This window comes from Aristolochia californica, unplaced genomic scaffold (genome assembly GCF_029961685.1).
Source record: "Aristolochia californica isolate CCGP_79_NKW_82.1479 unplaced genomic scaffold, dmAriCali1.0.hap1 SCAF_7, whole genome shotgun sequence".
Taxonomy (NCBI): Eukaryota; Viridiplantae; Streptophyta; class Magnoliopsida; order Piperales; family Aristolochiaceae; genus Aristolochia; species Aristolochia californica.
Genome location: NW_027182268.1, coordinates 887575 through 912328, shown reverse-complemented (window position 1 = coordinate 912328; position 24754 = coordinate 887575). Strand labels below are relative to the sequence as shown.

At 38.3% G+C, this 24754-nt stretch overlaps 3 protein-coding genes across 5 annotated transcripts; 1 reads left to right on the top strand and 2 right to left on the bottom strand.

Moving 5' to 3' along the window:
• Positions 1-4972: 4972 nt before the first annotated feature.
• On the bottom strand, positions 4973-10313 carry LOC137936946 (outer envelope pore protein 16-3, chloroplastic/mitochondrial-like). 2 transcript variants are annotated; one of them, XM_068781923.1, is made up of 3 exons: positions 10185-10313; positions 9057-9392; positions 4973-5521 (listed from the first exon to the last, which is right to left on the bottom strand). In XM_068781923.1, the coding sequence occupies exons 2-3, from the start codon at positions 9385-9387 to the stop codon at positions 5373-5375; spliced, it is 480 nt and encodes a 159-aa protein (XP_068638024.1). In that variant the 5' UTR covers positions 9388-9392; positions 10185-10313; the 3' UTR covers positions 4973-5372. The 2 variants fall into 2 exon arrangements, with proteins under 2 accessions (XP_068638024.1, XP_068638025.1); XM_068781924.1 differs by lacking the exon at positions 10185-10313 and adding an exon at positions 9911-10050.
• A 4381-nt stretch (positions 10314-14694) lies between these two features.
• On the top strand, positions 14695-17850 carry LOC137936481 (transcription factor bHLH48-like). Of its 2 annotated transcripts, none has more exons than XM_068781192.1 (7): positions 14695-15819; positions 15906-16052; positions 16155-16220; positions 16537-16605; positions 16734-16805; positions 17099-17281; positions 17494-17850. In XM_068781192.1, the coding sequence occupies exons 1-7, from the start codon at positions 15262-15264 to the stop codon at positions 17515-17517; spliced, it is 1119 nt and encodes a 372-aa protein (XP_068637293.1). In that variant the 5' UTR covers positions 14695-15261; the 3' UTR covers positions 17518-17850. The 2 variants fall into 2 exon arrangements, with proteins under 2 accessions (XP_068637293.1, XP_068637291.1); XM_068781190.1 differs by having other exon boundaries at positions 14695-15825.
• Positions 17851-19576: 1726 nt separating this feature from the next.
• LOC137936161 (pyrophosphate-energized vacuolar membrane proton pump) lies at positions 19577-24527 on the bottom strand. Its single transcript, XM_068780720.1, has 8 exons — positions 24174-24527; positions 22383-22957; positions 21913-22292; positions 21751-21837; positions 21342-21672; positions 20449-20859; positions 20318-20377; positions 19577-20196 (listed from the first exon to the last, which is right to left on the bottom strand). The coding sequence occupies exons 1-8, from the start codon at positions 24424-24426 to the stop codon at positions 19990-19992; spliced, it is 2304 nt and encodes a 767-aa protein (XP_068636821.1). The 5' UTR covers positions 24427-24527; the 3' UTR covers positions 19577-19989.
• Between the last annotated feature and the right edge of the window lie 227 nt (positions 24528-24754).

The window sequence follows — 24754 nt, the reverse complement described above, 5'->3', positions numbered from 1 at the left end:
TGTTTTTCTTATTTCTCTGCAACTCTATGTGAATGGAACCACTTTTGATAAACTGATTTTGTTGACTCTTATCTATATTTTGATTGATAACAAAACTTAATTGAATTAATAATTATAAATTTAGCATTTAAATGGTTTTTCCTTAAAGAGATAAAAAAAAAAATCAAGGTTTATGCAAAAGAACCGACATAAACATTCTCAAGACCACGCGCTCCACACGTGTAAGTCATCTTAAAGAAGCACCCATAAGAGAAGAAATGAATAATGGAAGATTAGAGTATAAGTTGTCTAGCAAATCTCAAAAATTCTATCTATATAAAAGAGCAGCCCCAATTCTTCAAACTTGGGGTACAAATAATTTTTTTGGAGTTATAGCACATCTTGCACTCAAACATGTTTTACTAATGCATACCTATCTTTCAAACATGTTAGAACCACTTGGGACAAATTTTTGTTATGTTTTGAAGCCTAGATTAGTAACTTGGCTTTGACATGATCGATCATTGTCAATCGATGAACAATCGTCCAGAATGCGCGCTGCTAAAAAATACAAAGAATGATCTAGAACGTGGGTAAAATGTGTTATAAATCATGGTCGATCAATCCCTATGGACTGATCAATCAATCTTGTCCAGGTATTGAAAAATTATGAAGCATGATCGATCAAATAGGACCAGGCCAATGAGGGAAATAATGCATGATCAATTAGTCCATTGTCATTAATTGATCATACATGTATTGCACAACTAGTGGGATCAATGCATGATCAATTAGTCCAGGTGCACCAATCGATCAACTTAACTTGTCAGACCCAACAGACAAATTTTGATTGATTATATAACAAAATGTCTAACAAAAATATAGTTGTTAAACATTTAATCAATCATACCTTGACAATGATCAATCATTGTGCTATTAACTTTTGCAAAAGACCAAATAATGGTCAGTTTGGTTTACAAAAGCTATAAAAACCTCACAAAACGTGTTTTAAAGAAGTTAATGAGCATTTATTGGCAAACCTATACTTATCGAAGTTTTCCAAACTTGAAATCCCTTTCAAAGTCCTTTTTGGGAGAAAAAGTGTCATCAATCTTGCAATTTTTTCATCTCTCAAAATCACTCCTTGCACTCACTCATACAAGCTCCAAATTCATTTCAAATTGTGCTTCAAAGTTGGATACTTGGAGATTTCAAAGAAGAAGGTTATCTCTTCATCAAATACAAGGGTGTAAGTTTTCTTATTTTTGTATTTTCACATTATAATTCACAGGTTTATTTAGGACATTGAATTCTTGATAAAAGAGTTAGCGAATATAGCCAAATCTTTGGGAAAATTACTTGGAATCATGTATTTGAGGACATACTATTGGCCCATATGGCTTCTCAAGAGGGTTGAGAATTTCTAATTAAAAACTAAGTTAGACGTGTAAACAAATAATCACATAATATCACAATTTCAATAAAAAATAGATATTCACACACCATATGAGACAAGAGAATTTTTGTTATCGATGATCCCCTATTGGTATTCACTACACAAGAACGTTTGCTTAGGAAATTCAACTATTTTAAGGCTCTAATAGCTAGAATTTACATAAAGAGATTCCAACTCTCTTTAAGCTAATGTAGCTCAATACACATTTTTTTTAAATACAATCACCCCAAGAGATTGCCTGGATTCTAACTCTAACTAGCCCTTTCTATCTAGATTAAATAGGTTATAGATGAACCTTTCACAAATTGAAAATAAAAAAAAAGGAAAATTACACTCGAAACTTGGAGAGTACCTTCTCCTTGAGATATCCAAGTTTCCACATCTGTTGAAGTACAATTTTAGAGTAAAGGAGTTTATCTAATATGAAATGCATTGATCGGAAGAGGCAAGAGTAGAGGATTTTGCAAGGTTGAGATTCTCTCTTTAATTCTAAAACCCTTTTGAGAAGTTTTTCATGATTAATAATAAAGGTTCAAAAGATTTGCTAATAAATACTCATTCACTACTCTTATGTGTGGTTTGGTGAGGTATTTATAACTTTCCCAAAATAAACTAGCTATTTTTTGCCCATTTGCAAAAATCAGTGCATTGATTGATTTACCACTGTAAAGTAATTGATCGATCATAACAACCCTTTTTGTGTCAGGATGTGACTTATTGATCAATGGACTGATCGATCAATATGTTACCGTTAGTCCTAAAAATTTAAGTTGATCAATCATTAAGTTGGGAATGATCGATCAATGAGAATTCCCTCTGGCTATGCAATGTAAGTTTGATTAATTAATGAACTTCCTATGATCGATTATGCTTTATGTCTCTGACTAACAAGATTCTGTCTGATCAATCAATCGTGTGGGATGATTGATCATTCCATGTAAATTTTTCTTGCCTAGACAATGTTAATCGATTAATCTAAATGGGGTGATTGATCACGCGTGATAGCATGATATGACCATATTCTGGATGACCGATCAATTGACTAAGGTTGGTTGATCATGGTTTATAGTCTTGGCCAACACACTCCTGGATGATCAATCATTGGCAAAGGTTGATCGATCATTCCAGTGCTAGTTCAACTAAATTTACTTTAAGGCATGATAATTATTTTGACTAAGTGCTCTAACATGTTCTAGAGGATGTACATAAAGTTCCTCAACATGTTTATATGCAATGTATGTCCTAGAACTCCATGTTCACCATTGTACTTTGAAGAAGGGAGTGAGGAAAGTTCTTTTACATTTGTGACTGAGTTTTGAGATATAACATTGACAGTTCAACTCTAGTCCTCTCAGTCTTCTTCTTCATGGAAATTTCTTCAATATTGCTTGAGATTTTGTGTAGGCTTGATAGTTTTGAAGCTTTAGACCTTGAGATGCATTGACTCCTCAAGGTAAAGTTTTGTTATCATCAAAATCAATCATGGAGTCAACCAAAGGTCAACATACATGTGGCTTAAAAGATAACCAAAATCTTTTTCATGTAAATTCCAACTAAATTTTCAAGAAAAAAAATTCTTGGGTGGTGAATAGCAGCACTAGGAGAACATCGATAACAAAATATTTTGGGTCAATTATTGTCTGTGCATGATTTATTTTTTATTTGCTTTAACTTTTAATTCAACACACTTATTTTAAATTTACAAAAATCCAATTCAACTCCGTTTTGAGAAGCCACCTGGGCCAACAATTGGTATTAGAGCAAACTTTTACACATTTGAAATCAATTTCCTAAGCATGAGACCTTAGAATCTAACATATGATTCAGCTTGTATTTCAGTTTTATTTTCAGTCTTTATTCATTATTGATTGAGAACATTCAAAGGAGTTACTGCACCTTGGTTTTCCCTAAAATCCTTTTAATTTTCTTCTTCTCTTTCTTCACTAGAATATTAGTAATTAGTTTATTTGACCCACAAATCCTAGAAATTTGGTGACCCATAATCAAATCTTTAAAACTTAAGGTAAAAATGCATATTTGAGTAATCTATCTTTTAAAATATGGTCTTAAAGTAGTATATTTGTAATTTTATAAAATTTAATGTAGAAATAAGAGTATTTTAATAACTTTTTAACTTTTTTTAAACTATGACTAATTATAAGCATTTTGGGAGGTTTTTATGGAGCTGAACTCTGTGATAAAAGCAAGCTTATAGATATAGGTTTTCCAAACTGTGTATATGATGATGAAGCACCCCACCCCTTAAGGCTGCTTACAAAACAGGACCGTGTCAAGGTGGAAGTAGGGGAGGGATCTTCCTGGAAACCGTCCTCGTTCGTTAAAACAAGAACAAGGCCAAAAATAAGAGGCATTGCGGTTGATTCGGTAAGCATGGAATGATGAAAACCATGTCCTTCTCCTCTAAAAGAGCAAAGCGGGGGAGAGGGACGGGGAGAAGAGACGGATAGATAGATGTTTTTTTAAAAGTGGTGGTAGATGAGCACGTTGCAAAGATCATCGTTTTCGTTCAGGCGGCAAGGGTCGTCCGGTCACATTTGGGACAATCAGGTTAACGTATGGGAACTGAAAAGCGGCAAGGCAGCTTCTGCCGGCAGTCCACGAGGAAATCCTCTTCAGCAGGAGGAGATTAGCCCCCCCGATCCTCCTTCCACCACTCCCGCCACCCCCAAGAAATCTCGTTTCACTGCTTTTTTCAAAATGTGTATAAAGCCCCATCCGAAATGAGATCAGAATTCTATCTAGATTTTATTTTTTTCATGCTTGTCTTCGTCGATGAACTCTTCTAAAGTTGATCTATATATTATACTTGCTCCTCTATGCCACGCATTTCCACGTAAATCTATAGCTATACGGCCTTGATCAGATGCAAGCTTTTGATTCTAACATCGCTTCTGAGTGAAAAAACATCTCATGCCAAAAACTCTAGCTGTTATAATCCCCCACAGATCAACAAGAATTGTACCCTGAAATGTTATTAGGAGGAGTTATATTGCTGCCAACGTTTTTGGTTATTTTTTTTTTTAACCGTGGATGAGGATGTGCAGACCACTTCGCCGCCCGAAACTCCTGTTCTTCAAACCACTCCCTCGGCATCATCATCTTCTTTCAGTGGGAGCGAGTTCCTGTTGGACGATGAATTTCTTCCTCCCTACAAAGAAGATTCGTCACTGCAATCATTTTTAGAGATGCATCTTCTGGTCAAAGAAACGAAGGTGTCTCCGCAGCGCCTCAAATTGATTTATCCCAAGCGCTAGTGAAGTTGCAGAATCATCCCACCGGTCGACATTACAGCAGCTCTTTTTGAGGGGATAGGCACGACGATAACTTCCGAGCCTTTTTCCGGTAATTCGTTCGTGGACGCTATAAAGAAGTAGTTGCAATTTCTCAAGGCAGACACCAGATTCAAGGACTACAGCAGATCTCCGTAAGGGATCAACAAATTAAAACTGCAGGAATAAAGAAACACAAAAGGGGAAGCATTGGCTAGATATCACAAAACACTTCGCATATAACAGCTAGAATAAAAACCCAATTGGATGGGTCATCTCATAGTTAGACATTCGGAAACATACGATACAGTCTTTAGCAACATCTTGTGTGGCTAAGATCTCCATTTACATTGGTGAAAAAACATCACAGAATTGGAAGTGTTACAGAAGATGTAAGCACCAATTTGGAAGCGTTACAGAAGATATAAGCACCAAGAGAAAAAAGATCGCATGGAAAATATTTATTTGAAATCTAGCCTTCTTAACTCCAAAAGTAAAATGTAGCACCCCAAAATTGAGTACTTATTGATATCTCTGAATAAGTAAAAAAACACTGTCACTGAAAAAGCACATGCACGTGCTCATGAGATGTGGACGAACACTATGCTCACAAATCTCAGAAGCCATCCAATAGCAGGAAGGGACCATCAATTGCTAACAGATGATCTTTTCTGAGTAGTGTATGGGTAGTATTCTTTACCGGTATCAATTCTTGTCGTCTGACCACCAGCATCCAAAACTGAAGATGTAAATGCTAAAGCTGCTCCTGCAGAAATTGCAGTTTTGATGCTTCTCCCTGCAAATTGACAAAATAAATATGGAAACAACAGTATCAAAGAACAATACAGAACAAATGTTTTTCAAAATCTAGCCTGAGCTTAAATACACCCACTTGAAGAAAAGCACAACACACCAGTCTCAAGATATTAACGTTTCAGAAGGAAACAAAGCATATATTTAGACAACACAAACATTAGTAAATCCTTATTGATTTTTTTTTTTATTACTTTGTTTTCTCAGTATAATAAAATTTACCCTTTTCTTCCAGTTGATATGTTCATGTCTATATTTGTGTAAACGATAAAGCATGAAATTTTTTCATTCCAAAGCAGTTGCCACCTTAAGCCAGCAAATGCAACGAACATCAAACATGTCAAAGTAAGGACAGATCACCAGATAAGATCTCATGTTCAACAATGCCAAGGACTGTGACACAAAGCCAGTAGCTCCTGGACTCACGTTAGACTGCATGAACTTCTAAAAGCAGAAGTAGGGTCTGAGCCTCAGCATCCTGACATGAATATAGTACAACATGAATTCCTTATACATTCATTATGTATGCTTGAACTTTCTCTCCAACACCATCATGTGAAGCAAGTTTTATGTTCAAGGAACCAGGAATTAGCAATGCCATCCACATTGGTCAAGAAATCAGAACACTGTTTACTCCTATGACCACAGCAGCCTGGCAGCAAGAAAACTCTGACACATAGCCATTGTTTATTAAAAAAATTTGGTGATGTTGAATAGTTTTATTAACAAAAGCCAAACAAAACAGGGAGGATATGAGAAGCACAGCAAGCTGAGAAATGGAGAAGGTAACAAAGTAAAAGAGAAAATGTAAAAGGGGGAACTGGAGGACACACAACAAGCCCTCCCATCAAAAGAATTAGACAAGGTATTAGCTGATCACCAGATTAAGGGTGGGCAAAACCCATGACCGAGTTGGAAATCTAATCCTGTCACCACTTCATTTCCCTAACTCCTCAACCCCAAACCCATCCCTCCCGTGCCCCACCATCCTTGATCCATCCCATCTCAACCCATTGTCTATTTAACCCTTTATATAACTATATTTAAAAAATTAATAGCCCTCATGGATAGGGTTCAGCATGTTTTTTCCCCCCTCACTCCATCCTTGTCCCATGAGTTGAGGGGTAAACCCCATCTACTGGGATTTCAGGTAAGGTTGCATTGGGTTCACAGTTTAACCCAACCCGATGCCACCTCCTCAGCGGATATGGCACTAAGAAATCTATTTTCAAAGGGTGTTCCAAGTTTCTCTTGTACCAATTAGTGACCGAAAATACATTACTAGCAATTTGGAGGGAACTAGATAATCCATCCTTAAAAATGCTCAAACCAAAAGGCAAGGATTTGTGCTCCACTGACATAGAACTAATAATGCCGAAGGACCAGCATAAAGGTGAGTGATGATCACATCATGAGATAGAAAAAAAGTCTACATCTAATGCTCCCCTGGTGCCTTTGGAGTTTCCATCTTATTTTTTTTTTTTTTTTTTTTTTTTAAGACTGAATTTCGATAAAAAAGAAAAGGACCTTGAATGGTATGAGCAGAATGAGGAATCCAATGGGAGATAGTGGCTGGATAGTAAATATTAAGACCAGCTACATAAGCCAAACTCCTTCTATCTAAACACTTGGGAAACTCTCAAGACAGGATTTGCTTAATAACTTTTTAGTTATTCCACTAATGGAAGAGTCTTTGTTGGGGAACTGCAGCCAAGAAACTTGCCATAGGCAATGCAAAATTTTCAAAGAAAAGACAGATATTCTTGCACATCTGTAGCTGAAAATTTTTCATTAGGAATGGAAAACACAACAGTAGGATCAGGAAGAAGAAGAAGAAAAGGAAGAAGTGAACAGAGAAGAAAGATGAGATACATTCCATCAAAGAATCACTAGATTAATTATCTGCTGACAAGGACTATACTGCGCTGTGGCATACATGTGCTCTCACCAAAATGAGCTTACTGGACATGTACAATGAAGTTAAGTAACCAAGAAGTCCAGTTTGATTGACCATTTGGTCGCTGAATCCATCAGGATTTCACCGTGCATGCTATTAAAGCTTCTCATTTTTTTATTTTTCTACTGCGTAGACCTAAGGCCGTTTGGTCTAGTAGTATTCTGTTTACATTAGGTGCGTCAGGTCGCGACTTCGAATCGCGCCACGCCCCTCTAAAAAAAAAAGCACCTCATTTTATCAATCTATAGACAGCTCGTAAACATGTCTTCGGCAAAATCAGAATATCCTCTTCGCTATTGTATAATCTCTTCAATACATGAGCAACATGCATACAATGCATAAATCACACAAGCCAACAAACTGCAATAGATCAACAATGATGGTTTGAATATCTGCCAAACTACATGACAAAGGTGTAGAAATTTTAAATTCCATGTGCCATCAGAGTCATCAGTATAGTAGCTAAGAGAAATCTTTTTTTCTAAAACAGCTAAGATAAATCTTATCAACAGAAGAAAAAAGAGTTGTATGTTTTAGTTCTCTCAAGATGTAAACCATCTCTAGCACTATGGTGCAGAAGCCACAAAATAATTGAGATTTGCAAATTTAACATAAGAAACAAAGGACAAAGGAATGTAAAATTAAAGCTAAAATAGCAAGGTCTACACATTAAGGAGGAAAAATATCTAGAACCAGCCAGTAGATGAGAGGAAGAAATCCATCTCAGCTAGTATGAGAAATAAACAAACGTCAATAACATTTTTTTTCTCACCAAGAAATATGAAAAGCATGAATTCACAGAGCCACAGTCACCATAAAATATGATCATTCAGTCTGTAAGAGGTCGCACAATAGTCTGACATTATCATTGAAGGCTTTACATCTTGTTAATAACACATGATTGTGAATAAAAGATTTTGATTTTGATTAAAAAAAGTAACACCTTAGTTATATATACCATCCTCTTCATACATTCCTAATTGAAACTGAATTGTGCCCATCAAGTGGGAAGAAATAATAAAAGAAAAGGACTGCAGAACCCACGAAAGAAGAACATGATTTTCAAATTTTTCAAAGTCCACAAAAGAAGAGCAGAAGATAACTTTTTTAGGTGTACAAATTGTTTAAATTTCAACACTTTAACCCATCGGCTATGTTCTGTCAAAGTTTTAAGCCCCGCACACTTGAGTCACTCTCAAGAAAATTAAAAAAGAAAAAGAATAAGAGGTAATATGAACATATGTAGAGCTGCTAGAAACCCAATTTATGACAGCATCAGGGCTAAGAAGAGATTTAACTTCACTTTCTAGCTTAAATAAAATTCGGCTCTCACACAAACCAAGAATTTTCTTCTTCAATGAGCAGCTCAAATTTTAAGTCGGTGGGAAGTAGAATCCATCAAGAAAGAGAAGGTAGAAAGAAGATCCCTAGGGAAAATGAAAGTGAAAAAAAAAAAAAAAACAGAAATCTGAAAGAAAGTATAAAACCAAGAGTAAGCACAGTCAACTGAAACAAAGCTATAATAAATGAATAATCTGAAAGACTTTAAAGAAAATCCAACCTTTATAACCCAAAACAGAAGCTCCAGCAGCAAAACCACCCACAGCACCATTGACAAAGTCTCTCTTCATCCTGTAGTTTTGCATTAATTGCTCCACACCTATATAAACTCCTCCAATTGCAGCAAAGGTAAGTCCATGATTACCCATCAATTTCAGTGTCCTTAAGAGGCCTGGAAGTGCAACACTTCTCTCGACACGTGGCACATCATACCAAGTAGCAACCACAGTGCCCCATATAGTTCCAGCAACCAAACCCATAGTTGCGCCCTTAATAGTCTTCATGGTTGATGAATCTTCATCTTCCAAGTACCTGAGTTCTGAAGGATCCATAGTTTCTACCAAAGAAAACCTTATTAGAAAATAAGTTGATCAACAGTCAGGGATCAACTTGAAATTGGTTGAAGTGCTTTACAAATTGTCTTTTAAGAAAGTTAAACAGCGAGTAACTGCAAAAATTATCATCCAAAAAAGCATACTATCAACCAAAAATGAACTCTATAAATAGCTCTTCTTAAAAGCCTAATGACTACTAGCAACAATTACTCTTTAAGGTAAACCTGCCTATGGATTAGAATCCACCATGTTTGAGCATTCAACAAAATGGAAACAATCCTTGCAGCAGGACAGTAACGGAATGGAAACCTGCGATGCAGTGGCATCCAAAAAGAAAAAAAAAAACTACGCACTACAGACTTAAAATAATATTCCTTTCCGAAAAAAAAAGATGATAGAAGAACCAAGTCCCGGCATACTTATTTTCAGCGGAGAATGAATTAATATAACGGGCGAGAACCAGAGGAATAGGGGAAATGAAATTGGTAGAAATGGTGAGGAAGACTTGAAGACGGCCTACCTGCCAATGGTTTAGCAAAATCTATGACCTTCAACACAACTCTAATGCATAAAGCACCAGATTCTAAAACAGAAAAGAAGGCAAGCGAAAACAGGGACCAGAGACACGGTAGTCTCAACCCTACAAATCCTGCATTTCTCACCAAATGAAAGAAATTAGGAACGAGACACATAACTAGTCTGGTCAACTGATCCCACTTCATAACAAGAGATATAAATTACAATGAAGCATCGCGAAAGTTTTATGAAATCCACAGAGAAATGGAAAAACTTACAAGAGGAAGAGATTCGTCCGTCAGCCAATTCGAAAACAAACACCAGAGCTGCACAAGGCCGACGAGGCTGCAAGCTACAGACCGAGAGCTCGTAAAATTACAAAAACACCCTAAAACAAATTGAGCATCCAGCCCATGAACGGGCTGCGGGATAAAAGGAAATAGATGAAGCCTTTATTTCCCGGCTAGAGCCCAAAGACATTAAACAAGCTCTAAAAGACTTACATTGGGTTGATCATATGTAGGATGAACTTCACTTTTTGGGAAGTAGCCTAATCTCATGGTTCCCAAAGAAACAAAATGATATTGCTCTATCAATCATCGAACTGGAATATATGTTAGTTGCACTATATTACATTCAGATTCTTTGGATAACTATAATTCTTGGTCTTGAGTTTGATTCCAATTTTAGGCTCGAGGTTCGAGTTTGAAGTATTTAGATCAAGTCAAACTCAAATATATGGAGATTTGAACTTGGCTCGACCCGATGCCACCCCTAATTATGGAATTTTTTTTATGGGCTTGACACTATCTAGATGACTTAATAGAGTCATATAATATCTCCAACACACATTCACTCAAATAAAAAATTATTGGGGTATTCTTAAATATGTTTGGGTAATCAATTAATTAAGTATAGAATAATATATATGTGTTTATATATGTTTCATTTAATAGTGATAAATGGATAATTTTGTAAATTTACCAAATAGGGTAAGAATTTTTATTCCATTCTCATTCCATTTATAAATAGTAAATAAAAAAAATTAGATAACTGGGTAAAATTGACACCCCCTACCCTATTTTGAATTTAACAAAAAAAAAAAAAAACTTTCAAAAGCGGATGAGAGCAGAGTAAGCAGACTTTAATTAACTGAGGCATTTCTCCAACAGCCTTTGGACCCAAATCAAAAAAACCTGCAAAATTGGATGGAAAAAGACAGTGATGGACCACTAAAGGAATATAGCCTAAAAATCTAGACAATATGACTTGTTTCATTGTCTTGGAGGAAATCAGAGAATATGACTAGCATCCAACATTTTTTGTCTCCAATGTATCTAATCTAATCTAATCTTACTCTAATCTCTGACCTTCATCCGCAGCAGGAAGCTCAATTAAGGTTAAGCCATCTTAGAAGGCACCCACCCCACATGGGCTGCGACCACATGGCATTCATTATTGAGGCCGGCGTCACCGAGAAAGAGAGAGTGGGGACAGGAAATGTTGTTTGTATGGACGCCATTGATATTGAATAGATCACATGAACATGTTTGTGAGGAGGCTCCCTCTCAAAAGTCTCCCCACCATCACACCAAACTTTTTGAGAACATGTCCAATGGTGCCGACATAAAGAACAAAATGCCATTGAAACAGCTGCAAGGGTGGACGATCAGAGCATCCAAACACCACTGTACCTGCACTGTGGATCGGTGCATCACTGCGACCCTATCCGTCTGAGCACCGGTCCATTCTCCATGGGGGACCAACAGCTCTCAATTCTCATAAAGACAAAAGTCGAGAACATTCATTCTTTACTTCTTTTGAGTTACTCAACGGAATGAACTGACAATATGTACAGCGAGCAAAGAGAGTTAAGATGGGGTAAGAGTCACGTTACGTCCTCTTCGACTAAGCAAATATAGAAAAGTAAGATTTTCGATGAAAATAGCTCTCTGAAGAAGAAGACTCTTAATTCAGGAGAGTGTTGGGGAAGCCCACCTCTTGCACTGTATCGTCTCTTTGCAGCAATTAGGTTAACATCCATTTAGAAGCAGAAAAGATCATGGCTGTCTACAGGGAATTAAGACGTTAGCAGTAGTCCCTCGGGCAGCGAATAACCGAGGTTGATTGCTGGCGACATCTTCTCATTCGGACTCGCGAATAAGATATCTACTGTCGTCTTGCCTAACTCATGTCGGGCAGGCGGAGGTCACGTCTTTCTTAAATATTTCCTCTTTACAGTCGCCAGTCCATAAGAAAGAAGATAAAAAAAAATTCTCACTGTTTCACTGCGACGATTCGTAAACTTGTCTGTCAATTTGCAGGAGCTTTGCTGGTTTTGGTAGTGACACAGAAGCCATATTAACGGCTTCCATACGTAACTTGTCTGTACGTGTTTTAATCCTATTATAAGAGAGAAGGGTGACCCAACTCTGTTCTCTGTTTATGATAGTAATTAAAGAATACCTCTTATGGCAGGTCTCCGGGAAGGATTGGGGCGGCTCTCATGGGGAAGAACATTATTTAAACATTATTATAATTGGATATGTCCTCCCCTTTCTTTTTGTGTCTTTGATGTAGAAGAACTTCTATATGGTTGAGGCAAGGGTAGGGGTCCCTTCCCTATTGGTAAAGGAATAGAGACATGGTGGAGCTCAACCATTCTCTTGATTAGAGTTTTACAATAATTTTTATTTTAAAATATTACCATGTCAGTTAACATCCTCCATGGGTGGTCAATCTTGCATGATGTAACCTTCAATTCCAGAGAACGTGCGCCGACTTTGCCGACGTAAACGATCGAAGATTAGATCAAACATGTCAGAAATTCACCAAAAGAATGTCACAAGCAATTCTTTTGGTCCTCTTCCTGTAGCTCTGAGCTCCCCAACAACGATTGAATCCAACTAAATTTGTTCGTCCCACTTTTCAAGTATAAAAGCCTGATTTGGTTTTTAAAAATACAAGGAGAAGATCATTTGAGGCTTTTTGCTCTTCTTTTTTGAAAAATACAGACAAGGAGAAGATCAGAATCTATTTTCGCACTCATCGTTGCATTTTCTGGTGGGGATATGTTCGTCTTGCTTCAGGACATCAAGGGAAATGATCCCCATCGCATGAGGATTCAGTAATTCATTAGTTTCTCCACCCAGTGACAGAGATTTCCTGCTGAGAGCAAGAGACTTCATGGAGAAGACAATGGAAGGGTCCCCCAATCCCGGTTCCGGCGACGTAAAAAACAGAGAGTGAAAACGGAGTTTGGTTCAAGCCTCAATGATGATAGCCGTTAGTCCCCAATCCCAGTTCCGGCGACGTAAAAACAGAGAGTGAAAACGGAGTTTGGTTCAAGCCTCAATGATGATAGCCGTTAGTCCCAAATCCCAGTTCCGGTGACGTAAAAACAGATTGTGAAAACGGAGTTTGGTTCAAGCGTCAATGATGATAACCGTTAGTCCCCAATCCCAGTTCCGGCGACGTAAAAACAGAGCCTGAAAACGGGGTTTGGTTCAAGCCTCAATGATGATAGCCGGCGGTGGTGAGACTCGTTGGGCAGCGGTCCCTCCTGCAACTAGGTGGCCCATGCGAAACTCAAGACGGACGCGACAAAGACGTTACTGTTTCGTTACTCACCCTCGGTCGCAGATATTTCTTTTGTTGCGGCCCCTCCCCTTCCTGAATCCGAGACACATCTGAGCAATCTCTGTAGAGTGTACCTGCTTCATCATCTCACAATACAGATTACAGAATCAGCCACCCTTTTCCCTGGTTAATTTTGCACAGGGCCGGTATTCCAAAACCAGGTTTATGCTAATCTAATCTATGACTTCTGGGCGCGGCACGTAAGTGAGAAGCCGTATGAGTCTAATGGTCGAATTGATAGTCCAAGTGCCTTCCATATCTCTAACTTTCCTGGTTTAGCAGCCAAATTAATGGCGTAATTAGAACTTAGAACTGTTCCTGTTGCCTCATGTTTAGGCGTACCTGTGGTTCTGTAGCGTTTTTTTAAAGGCAAAGTGGGGGCGACGGAGTACTTCGGCTGCCGGACGCTCAGTGTCCGCCGCGGGAGGGGATGTATAATACTATAACGGGATCGCGTGTCAGCTGGTTTCCTACTGAAGCCTTACCAAATGCTTTGGCGGTAAATGAGAAAGTAAATGTGATCACTTTCTTTAGATAATATTATTTTTTATTTTTAATATATTATTTAGAAAGTAATGGAATATTTTTTTTATTAGTAGAAAATTATGGAATTAATTAATAAAATAGATTTAGGATGAGATAATTAGAAGAAAATGAAAACTTATGCAACTATCAAGTCTCTAAATTATAAAAATAAATTTTAATTTAATAACTTCAATTTAAATTTTATAAGTAAATAAAATAAAATAAACTATACAGATAAGTTACATATAAATTAAAATAAGATATTACATAGTTTATTTAATTAAAATAATTATAAATAATAAATAATCACGAAAATTTTAATTGAATTGATTCAGAAAATAAAATTATTTTCTATAAATCTATCATCAATTAAATTTAATATAAATTTATTGAATTAAATAAATTAATATTGATTTAATTATAATTATAATTTATTATCCAAACATTCTTTAAGTGGTATGTAGAAGTACGCTTTCGTATCTCGTATGTACAAGTTAAAGAGTAGGAGGACCGGAGTCGTATAAAGAGAGGGGGACACGGCCCGCTTCGCCCGGGCCCTCCAGAACTCGCATTTAAGTGTGACGTTGAACCGCTTAAAAAATCCAGTCATCGTTTCCAGCCATTCTCTCTCTTTCTATACAGCCGGGTGTTTTTCTCTTTGTTACGGACGGAGTTCGGCGGGGGAATGCAATGTGATGCACATTGCTCTCAAAAGCAACCGCTTTTGGTAAAAACCCGTAAACGGAGAGGGATAGGGAGAGGGAGAGCCATGGAAGCATCATATAGAGCTCTCTCTCTCCGCCGTTTCTCTGCCTCAAATGTCGAATTTCTTATAAAAGGTACTTTCAGCTTTCCAGCCTCTCTGGGTTCCTCTTCACCTCAACTACACTGCCTCCACTAGCAATCTTCCGCCAGGCTACCCGACTAAGTTGTTTCATTTTCATTCTCGTCTTCGTCTGCCTCCTTTTTTTGTGATTTCGGAGCGGAATTTGAGCTGCCAATTTGTGTTGGGGAGGTCTTGGAAGACTTTGGGTCGGTTTGGGATTCTTGGGAGAAAAAAAGTGTCCTGAGGATAATAGACGTGCCGAGAGATCCACCTCTGTGACTTACCTCGAGACGAACACTCGTTGCTAGGTTTTGGTACGAATTCGGCTATTTTTTTTTTTTTTGGTGACCTAGGGGTAGAATTGGATGGCCATGGAGCACACGCTGAGTTCCGGACCCGGATCTGGAAATAATGAGAATCACTCCAAGGAGATGGAGGAAACCTTCCATTTCGGAGACGAGATCCAGAGTTTGATGACACATAACCTACTCCACCTAAACATTGATTCACCGACCGAGAAAGGCAGCTCTTTCACCGCCCTGCTCGGCCTTCCATCCAGCCAAGCGCTGGAGCTCCTTCATACTCCGCATTCCGAATCTGCGCTCATCTCCGCTGCCGGACTATGGAGAGACCGTCAACGGAACGAAAAGCCCCTTGCGCTTTCCTACACCTGTTGTCCAACATTTCCTTCCAACGCAGCTCTTGTGGAGCGAGCTGCCAAGTTTTCGATCTACGCCGCTGCAGAAGAATCGCCGGCCTCCAGCTCTGATCCATCCAATTCGAGTGAAAATTCGCTCCAACCGAAGACGGAAAGGGCTGATTCCGACTCCAACCCGAATTCCTCGCCGGCAATTACTGCTCCAGTTCCATTGAACGAGACGCGACGCCCCTGGAAAAGAAAAGAAACGGAGAAGAACAGCAAGGTGAAGGTAATGGAGATGAGGTGTTTCCTTTTCAGGTAACTGGTTGTAAATCTGTCCAGTCCTGAAACTTTCCGTTACTGGATTAGGTGAAAACGACCGCGAAGAAAAGCAAAAAAGTGGACGACGGCAGCTCGAAAACGGGTGGAGATAGTAAAGGCGGTGAGAAGCTTCCTTACGTTCACGTTCGTGCGCGCAGAGGCCAAGCCACAGACAGCCACAGCCTCGCAGAGCGAGTAAAGCTTGATTATCTTGTCACTGGCTGTTTAATCGTGTTAAAAATGATAAGATTTCTGTTTCATCCCATTATCTTATTTAATTGTTTATTACGTTCTCAGGCGAGGCGAGAGAAGATCAATGCCCGGATGAAACTGCTTCAGGAGCTGGTCCCCGGTTGCAACAAGGTCCGTTTTTTTTTATTTTTTTATCTCCGACCTCAGTCCAGTCATCTTCCTCCCATGTCTCTCGACCCTTTGGTATATCCGCAATACGAATTCCCCTGGAATGCCTTCGTCTGGTAGACTAGGTGGAAGGAACTCACTACTCATCAGAATCCATTAATTTTTATTTCTTAAACATGAGTTGCTGAGGCGCATATCCTCATCTCTGTTTTGCACTCTAGCCGTCTGCGTTTTACGCTTTTTCACGGTGAATCGAGTTGAATTCGGCCATGTCGATTCTGTTTGGATCTTGGTTTTTTGACGGAACGGGAATTCGCAGATTTCAGGTACGGCGTTGGTGTTGGACGAGATCATTAACCACGTACAGTCTCTGCAACGTCAAGTGGAGGTCAGATGACTCAGTTATTTTATTATTGTTTTTGAGTATTAGTGGTGAAAGATTCCGTGTCATGAAGGGCTGCCCGTAACTCGTTCACGCAATCCTTTTTTATGTTTTTTCACTGATTCCGGTTTCAGTTCCTGTCGATGAGACTCGCGGCGGTGAACCCGAGAATCGACTTTGGCGTGGACAGCTTCTTGTCTGCAAAAGTAAGTGCGCCTCAGTGTTTTTGCCTCTCCCTACTGTAAATTTTCGTACCGCTTCGGAAACTAGCGAAGAAAGTGAGAGGGAACAGAGAAGTGAAAGGTGCTTTATTAACTGGATCAGGCGCGGCCACCTAGAAATTTACCAGTTTGATCCGCCAAACCTGGCGGTCTCATGTGGTGCTCGTGGGCCACGATCAAGCTTAGGAGCTTACTACAATGGAAAATCTTTTTCTGAAGCCCAATCCTGCTGTATTTTTGTAATCCGTTTTGTTTTTGACACTCCCATCTCTTCGCAGAATGGGAGTTCAACTGCCGGTAACGCCATTGGCTCAATGGCCATAGAGGCGCTACCGTGGCCGGACATTCAACCTAGCGGAGGAAGGCATCCGCATCCGCAGCCGCAGCCGCCCTGGCCAGCTCATATGATTCAGACACCCGATCCCTCGCTATTTGGTTATTACTCCGGAAATTCAGATAAGGTTACTCGTTCTCTGATTTGCGATTTCTGTTTTGAAACGAGGCTGCTATTTTATTTACTTGTAAAAATGCGAATAGTGATTTCGACGGATGATTTGAAATCCAATACTGGGATTTCCAGTTTTTATTTTCAAGACTCTCTCGGCAGTATTATATTTAGTTTCAGAAACTGTTTACGTTTGCTAATCCCGTATCTTGTTTTGTTCTTCCACAGAGCCTCTACGCCCCGACCAGATGAAAAAATGGACTCTCGATGCTTTTGTAAAAGCTTAAAAGAAAGTGTAAATATCAGAGACATCGTCAGCAAAGCTCTGGACATTCTTTGCGCGGAAATGGAACGGCAATTCCATACTTTAATTACTAACAAAGTTTAGCTGACTTCATTAGCAGTGTGAGCTGTTACTCTCTGAAATCTTTCTCTGTTTATAGTTTATAAATATGAAGGCAAAATGATGTTGTTTCCTATGCACTAAGGAGGTCTAGAATGTCACATAGGCATCGGCACCTAATGTAAAATTTTGAAGGTAAGACTTCGTAATATCAATCTAGGCCCTTTGTTTTTGGTTTGAAATTTGTAGTTAAAATGGTTGTCCAGATTATAAGTTTCAAATATCTTTAGCTTTTAAAATTTTATTTGTTCCCTAATTAGAAAATTGATCAAAAAATTTAATAAGATTTTTTATATTTATGAATATAATTATTGAAAAAATGATACAACAATCATGTTTTGTATACCAAATGATTGACTTGGAAAATACAAATTGCAAAGTTCAATTTGATATTACATGTAAAGTCTTATGACACAATAATAGGTTGATGGCCTTAGAGTTCTTTAAGCTACTCGCCCCTTGTCACCTATATAAATTCTTTAGTGATTAGAATATCATTTTCCAACTTTTGATGATAAAATAGCCCATTCTTGGTCACATACATTCTTGGTCACATACCATATATATTAATTTATGGATTAGAGAAAAAATTTTATTCTTACTTTAAAATATCCATAATTTACCCATTGCATAATAAACGACGATTGGCTGATTGTCATGCGGGGAGGAACAATTTGTTTTGAGATGTTATTTAATAGATTTTAAAATCAAATAAGTTTTTACTCAAATTATATGTTTGACTTGCTTTAATACCAATTGTTGGCCCAAGTGATTTCTCAGATTTATCAAGAAGAGGAAGAATTGAGATTACAAATTAAAATTTTACGCCCAAGTGATTTCTCGGATTCCTCAAGAAGGGGAAGAATTGAGATTACAAATTAAAATTTTACTTAAAGTGTGGACAGAACTCATGCAAACTTGTAAGTTTAAAAGTAAAGCATTCACATACTACAAAGATAATACAAAATAATTTTTTATCAATGTTCTTCTAATAATATTCAGTCCAAGAACTCATGTTTAAAAAATCTCACTAATTTACATCAAAGAGATTTCGATTTTCTTTTAACCATATTACACATTTTTACAAACAATCTTCTCAAGAGATTAACTAGATTAACAATTTTTATCTAGATTTTAATAAGTTCTAGATGAACATTTCACAAAAAAAAAATTACAAAAGGAAGAATAAAACTTAACACCCTTTATCAATTGGAAAGAATCTTCTCAAGAAATTCAAAATCGAAAAATCCTCTCATTTATATGTAACAAGATAGATGTTTATTATGTTTTCTCACCTCCATCCAACTTGAGAGAGAGTGAGAGTGTTAAAAGTAGTGTTAAAAGATGGAGGAGAGTGTTAAATCCCTTCAGAGCACTCAAATTAGATGGAACCCGATATTTTTCTAACCTGGCCCATAACAAAACCTAAAATTCTTTATTGTGTGTGAATCCAATGACCCCTAAAAGTGTTATTGCGTCATAAAACTCGCTACTTATCACTATGTTAAAAATATGTTAAAAATATGTAACCGCAACGTTAAACATTCAAAAATAGCATGATAGAGTAACACTTGCAACCCCATGGCAACATGAAACCAGAGCTAAGATTTAGAGATTAGAATTTATATGATTTTACCATTTTTTAGTTTTCTACAAAATTTGTTACTGTTGGTTTTATAATATTTATTAGTTGTTTCAGCATTGTCAGACAGTCCGGTGGAGTTTTCATGAATTTCGGGAGAAGAAGAAAACAGCTAAATTGATATTCCTAGAGAGGCACATAAAAGAGCAAATGATAGTTCAAATTTTCAAGAAAGACAGCAGATTTTCGAGAGGCATCAACCCCTTCTCGTTGAAAAGCCAAAAATGATCCTTGGGATAACTTCACACTCTTCCAGACCCTTGATAGCAACTAGCAAAGAACACTAAACCCTTCTATTTCAATCATAGGTGGGCCAAAAACGTTACACCAGTTATATGAACCGAGAGCCCTGCATGTTCAAATATTCTTTTTTTTCAAGGACAGCTGCCCAATTAAACTCAATTTCTCAGACGACATCAATAATGATCACCACTCCTATCTCCTATCTCTATCACCCAAGGAAGAAGAAAAAAACAAAAAAAAAGGAAAAATTTCTTGCCCATCTCGGATTAACGTACAAAAATAGAACATGGGCACCCTAACAATTTTAAATGACCTTAAATTAGTACTAGAATGCTAAATTAAAAAAGATGAAGCAAAAGGAGATTCAAGTAAAGAGTAAACGGGCTGCAGAGCTTAGCTTGGTTATTTTCTCTCTTCTCCAGACGCAAGCAATACTTTAGAAGATCTTGAATAGGAGGCCACCGTGCCGAGCAAAGAAAGGAGCAAACACAAGCGACTCCACAGCCATAAGCTTGATGAGGATGTTCAGTGACGGGCCAGAGGTGTCCTTTAGAGGATCTCCAATGGTATCACCAATGACAGCCGCTTTGTGAGGGTCCGATCCTTTGGGTCCAAGGGTCCTTGCATGTTCAGAAGCACCAGCCTACAAAAATTAAATAATTAAAATTAATACAATCCGGAGAAATAAAAACTCAAAAAGATGAAAATCATGTTTAAAGTTGACAGAAACAATTCAAGACTTCCTTAAATGCACAAAAGTTTACCTCTATGTACTTCTTGGCATTATCCCATGCACCACCAGTGTTGGAAGCAGATATCGCTACCTATTGAGGGCAAAAAAAAATTTAGTAAATCAAAGGATAAACTAGAAACAAGCGATGTCTATTGCACTGACCTGAACACCAGAAACAAGAGATCCAGCTAAGACGCCTGATAAGGTCTCAACACCAAAAAACGTGCCAACAATAAGGGGTGTGAGCATAACCAAAGCACCAGGTGGAATCATTTCCTTGATGGATGCATCGGTAGATATCTTCACGCAAGTAGCATAGTCGGGTTTAGTAGTACCCTCCAGAAGACCTGGAATAGTGTTGAACTGTCTCCTAACTTCCTCCACCATTTTCAAAGCTGCACTACCCACACTCTTCATGGTCATGGCTGAGAACCAATATGGAAGCATTGCACCCACAATCAACCCAATGAAGACTTTAGGTGTCAAAACATCCACTGTTGAAATTGCAGCCCGGCTCACAAAAGCACCAAAAAGAGCCAAAGACACCAGGGCGGCTGAACCAATCGCAAAGCCCTGTTCAACCATGAATGGGTTAAAGAGTGCAGTAAAAATGATGATCAATCTGAATTAAGAAGTAAACCATATAAGTTTCCCTTCCCTCTGTAAATGAATGATAGATCAAAACCTATAGCAGCTAGCCCAACCCTCTACTTTCCTCCTCCGTACAGGAACCTCAGATATTCAATATTTCCATTTTCAAAAAATGGAGGCACTAATAGCCTAAGCAGTTTTCAGTGGCATAAAACAACTGATCAGCCACAATAACTTGGCTTCAGGGCTGTCCTGGTTAGCTATGATTATATACAGTAACATTGCATGAAAATAAAGCAAATTTATGTGTAAAAATGATCATATAATTGTTGAAAGCAATAAAAAACTTGGTCAAGAATATTTGACATCCTACAAAAAAATAGTATAATAACTAATTATATACTCAATAAAAGGCAGATATTAGATAATCCTTGTAAAAAATCCAGATAACTAATAATCCATACCTTTCCAATAGCAGCAGTAGTGTTTCCAGCAGCATCAAGGGCATCGGTTCTCTCACGTATCCTGTGGCTCATGCCAGCCATCTCAGCAATACCTCCGGCATTGTCACTAATGGGCCCATACGCATCAATTGCCAAACCAGTGGCGATGGTGCTCAGCATTCCAAGAGCAGCCACTGCAATACCATACATAGCTGCAAGACTAAAGCTGACAAAAATGCTGACTGCAATTGCAAAAATGGGAATAATGACAGACTTATATCCCAAGGCAAGCCCAAAGATCACATTTGTGGCAGCTCCTGTCCTGCAGGAATCAGCAACATCTTGCACAGGGCTGCAAAGAAGGAAGTAAATTAGGATCTTCAGGGAAACTGACCCCATCCAAAGTAAAAGAAACACCAGGCAGTGTTACCTGTAAGCATTACTGGTGTAGTATTCAGTTACAAACCCAATGACAAGTCCAGCCCACAGACCAATAGCAACACAGAAGAACAACTCCCTGCAACAAAAAGTAACAAATTAAAGCAACTGATTGTTAGTTCAGAAGATTATAGAGAATTATAGGATTTCTTACCAGTTCTTCACAACCTTCTGGGCTCCAAAATTATAGATTGTAAAGGTCGATGGCAGGCCAATCCAACTAACAATAGCAATACCAACAGTCATGAGAACAGTGGAAATGATGAGTTGCTTCTTCAAAGAAGGCTCAATCTCATTCACTGCTTTGATTTCAAAGAAATCCGTCGCAAAGAGGGTAGTGATCAAACAGACGATAATACCCATAGAACTAATGAGGAGGGGATATAACATTGCAGTAAACTCATGGTCAATTCCAAAAGAGGAGATTGATGCCACAACTAGGGCAGCGCAGGAAGCCTCTGCATAAGAGCCAAAAAGATCAGAGCCCATTCCAGCAATATCTCCAACATTGTCACCAACATTGTCAGCAATCACCTGAAATACAAAGAGCAGACAAGAACAACTTCAAACAGAAATACAAGACTCAATAGCACAAGAAATCTTGGTTCTATTTCTTGTACTCACAGCAGGATTTCTTGGGTCATCCTCAGGAATGTTTCTCTCAACTTTTCCAACAAGATCAGCACCAACATCTGCAGCTTTCGTATAGATTCCTCCTCCAACTCTCCCAAACAGAGCCATGGATGACCCACCAAGGCCATAACCAGTAATTGCCTCAAAAAGGCCCTCCCAGTCGTCTCCATAATATAGCTTGAAGAGGTTTATGGCAATGTAAAGAACCAAAAGCCCATTTGCAGCAAGCAAAAAGCCCATAACTGCTCCAGATCTGAATGCTGTAATGAAGGCCTTGCCAACACCCTTCCTAGCCTCTAAGGTTGTTCTTGCATTTGCATATGTAGCAATTTTCATGCCACGGAAACCAGAGAATAGAGACGTGATGGCACCAAGTAAAAAGGAAACAGTGCTGAAGATGGCATTGGCAAGAGCAGACTTGCACATCTTGTCTTTGCTGTATGTGCAAGGCTGGACCTTTGTACTGAAGCTCTCCACCGATCCAAGGAAGAGGAAGATCAGAATGGCGAATGCCACCATGAAAATCCCAACATACTGGTATTCGGTAAAAAGGAAAGAGGTTGCTCCTGTAACAAGCATAAATCAGAAAATAAATGAGCACATCATAATACAAATTTTGGACTCACAAAAGATAAACGCTCAGACAGGATGATCAAGACACAATATCAACAAGGATGCATTTTAAAGGGAAGACTCTTGAGAAAGTGAATCCAAATTTTCGTCTTGCCTATCTATAAATCTCTTTCACGACTATTTTTTTTTTTTAAATAACAAAAGATATGATTTTAATGACGTGCTGTTCCTTAAACTAGGTCGTTATCCATTGAAATTCTTTGATTCCCTATGACTTTATGCAGTGAAAAAAGAGGGTCACTTGGCTAACGATACAAACAGCTCAATGTTGTTCACAAAAAAATGATCATCTAAACTGAGGAAGAAACGAGAGAGAGCATAAAAGGAAAATTGGTAATAAAATGATCAGATAAGACAAAAGACATTACGGATCTAAAAGAAAACATTTTTGCACACATTTGAAAATCCGTCATCCCGTATCCCAAAAAGAAAAGTCTGTAGTTAGATTGAAGTAGAACGAGAACCAGAAACCAACGTCTGTTGCACCACAAAGTAATACTGAACAAAACAACATAAAAAATTCAGAAGCAACGGCGGGCTGCTGCTGCCTAGCGAAGAAGATCCGAATCGGAAATAAAATGTGGTTTAATCTAGAAAAATAGCGAAGATAATACTATAATTCCCAACAGACATAACGTTTTGTCTCAGTTTTATCTATCCCTGCATTCACGAAAACTCTAACACACTGAATCCTGAGCGTTATCAGTGTTAAGCCAGGGAGACTATTCAAAGAATAAAGACTATTTAATATTATTAACGAAAGTAAAAATATATTTAAAAAAAAAAAAAAAAGGACTTCACTGGTGTCCTAACATTTTTATCATAAAATTTACGACACAGCATATAGACATAGGCCTTTCAAAGTAGAAAAACCCTACCCTACAGTAGAGCCTGAAGGTCACACACTAACGCCGCCAAACCCTAACGCCGACACTCTGTGAAATACTGTCCCTCCTCCCATTGAAAGAAAACTAACAAGACAGTCAAAATTAAAATAAAAATAAAAAAATTGAAAAAGGTAATGAAACTAGTAAAAGAGGAAATACAGAGATCAATAACGCTAGATCTAGTAAAATGAAAGATACGAGTACTAAATAAAATCAGTAGATCAGTGAAAAAAACTACAGATCTGGAAAAAAAAACTAATACCTTCAGAGATAGCATTCTGTATCTCGGCGCACTTAACAACGACGTTATGGTCGTTTAGTCCTTCCTCCTCCTCGATGAGATAGTCAGAATATCCATTCTTGTTGTTGTTCGTCGTCGTCGATGGCTGTCTCTCCGGCGAGACCTTGACGCGGGAGACGATGACCCACTGCACAAGCGCGAAGGCAATACCGATGACGGCCGCAACCGGAATAAGAATCTCCGAAAGGAGGTCAGAGAGAATCACGGTTCCCATGGCGCCCTGTGGAAAAACACTACCAGAAGAAGCGAGCTGGGGAAGAAAAGGAAGAAGAGAGAGCGAGAGTTTTGCTTACGAGCTACACTCAGCTGCAGCGGTGCCTCTCATTATATATATATAATGAGAAACGAGGAGAGAGGAATACTGAAAATACGAGAAAAGGAGGGGGAGGAGAGGGAGATTTAGAGCGTCTTTGTGACCGTTTTTTTAATAAGCGTATTTTCGACGCTGCTTCGGTGTCCGAAATCCGAATCGTCAATCGCCAACCCTTTTTGTCAGTTTTTCCTATCCATTCTCTTGACACTTCCCTTTATTTTTTATTTTT

Coding starts and splice junctions, on each gene's coding strand:
- LOC137936946 (XM_068781923.1), bottom strand. CDS start 9,387: ATGGATCCTTCAGAACTCAGGTACTTGGAAGATGAAGATTCATCAACC. Junction 5,522..9,056: donor TTCTGTTTTGGGTTATAAAG/GTTGGATTTTCT, acceptor GTCAATTTGCAG/GGAGAAGCATCAAAACTGCA.
- LOC137936481 (XM_068781190.1), top strand. CDS start 15,262: ATGGCCATGGAGCACACGCTGAGTTCCGGACCCGGATCTGGAAATAAT. Junction 15,826..15,905: donor AGAAGAACAGCAAGGTGAAG/GTAATGGAGATG, acceptor TTACTGGATTAG/GTGAAAACGACCGCGAAGAA. Junction 17,282..17,493: donor ACTCCGGAAATTCAGATAAG/GTTACTCGTTCT, acceptor GTTCTTCCACAG/AGCCTCTACGCCCCGACCAG.
- LOC137936161 (XM_068780720.1), bottom strand. CDS start 24,426: ATGGGAACCGTGATTCTCTCTGACCTCCTTTCGGAGATTCTTATTCCG. Junction 20,860..21,341: donor CTACTGCTGCTATTGGAAAG/GTATGGATTATT, acceptor ATGGTTGAACAG/GGCTTTGCGATTGGTTCAGC. Junction 20,197..20,317: donor ATGCCAAGAAGTACATAGAG/GTAAACTTTTGT, acceptor TAATTTTTGTAG/GCTGGTGCTTCTGAACATGC.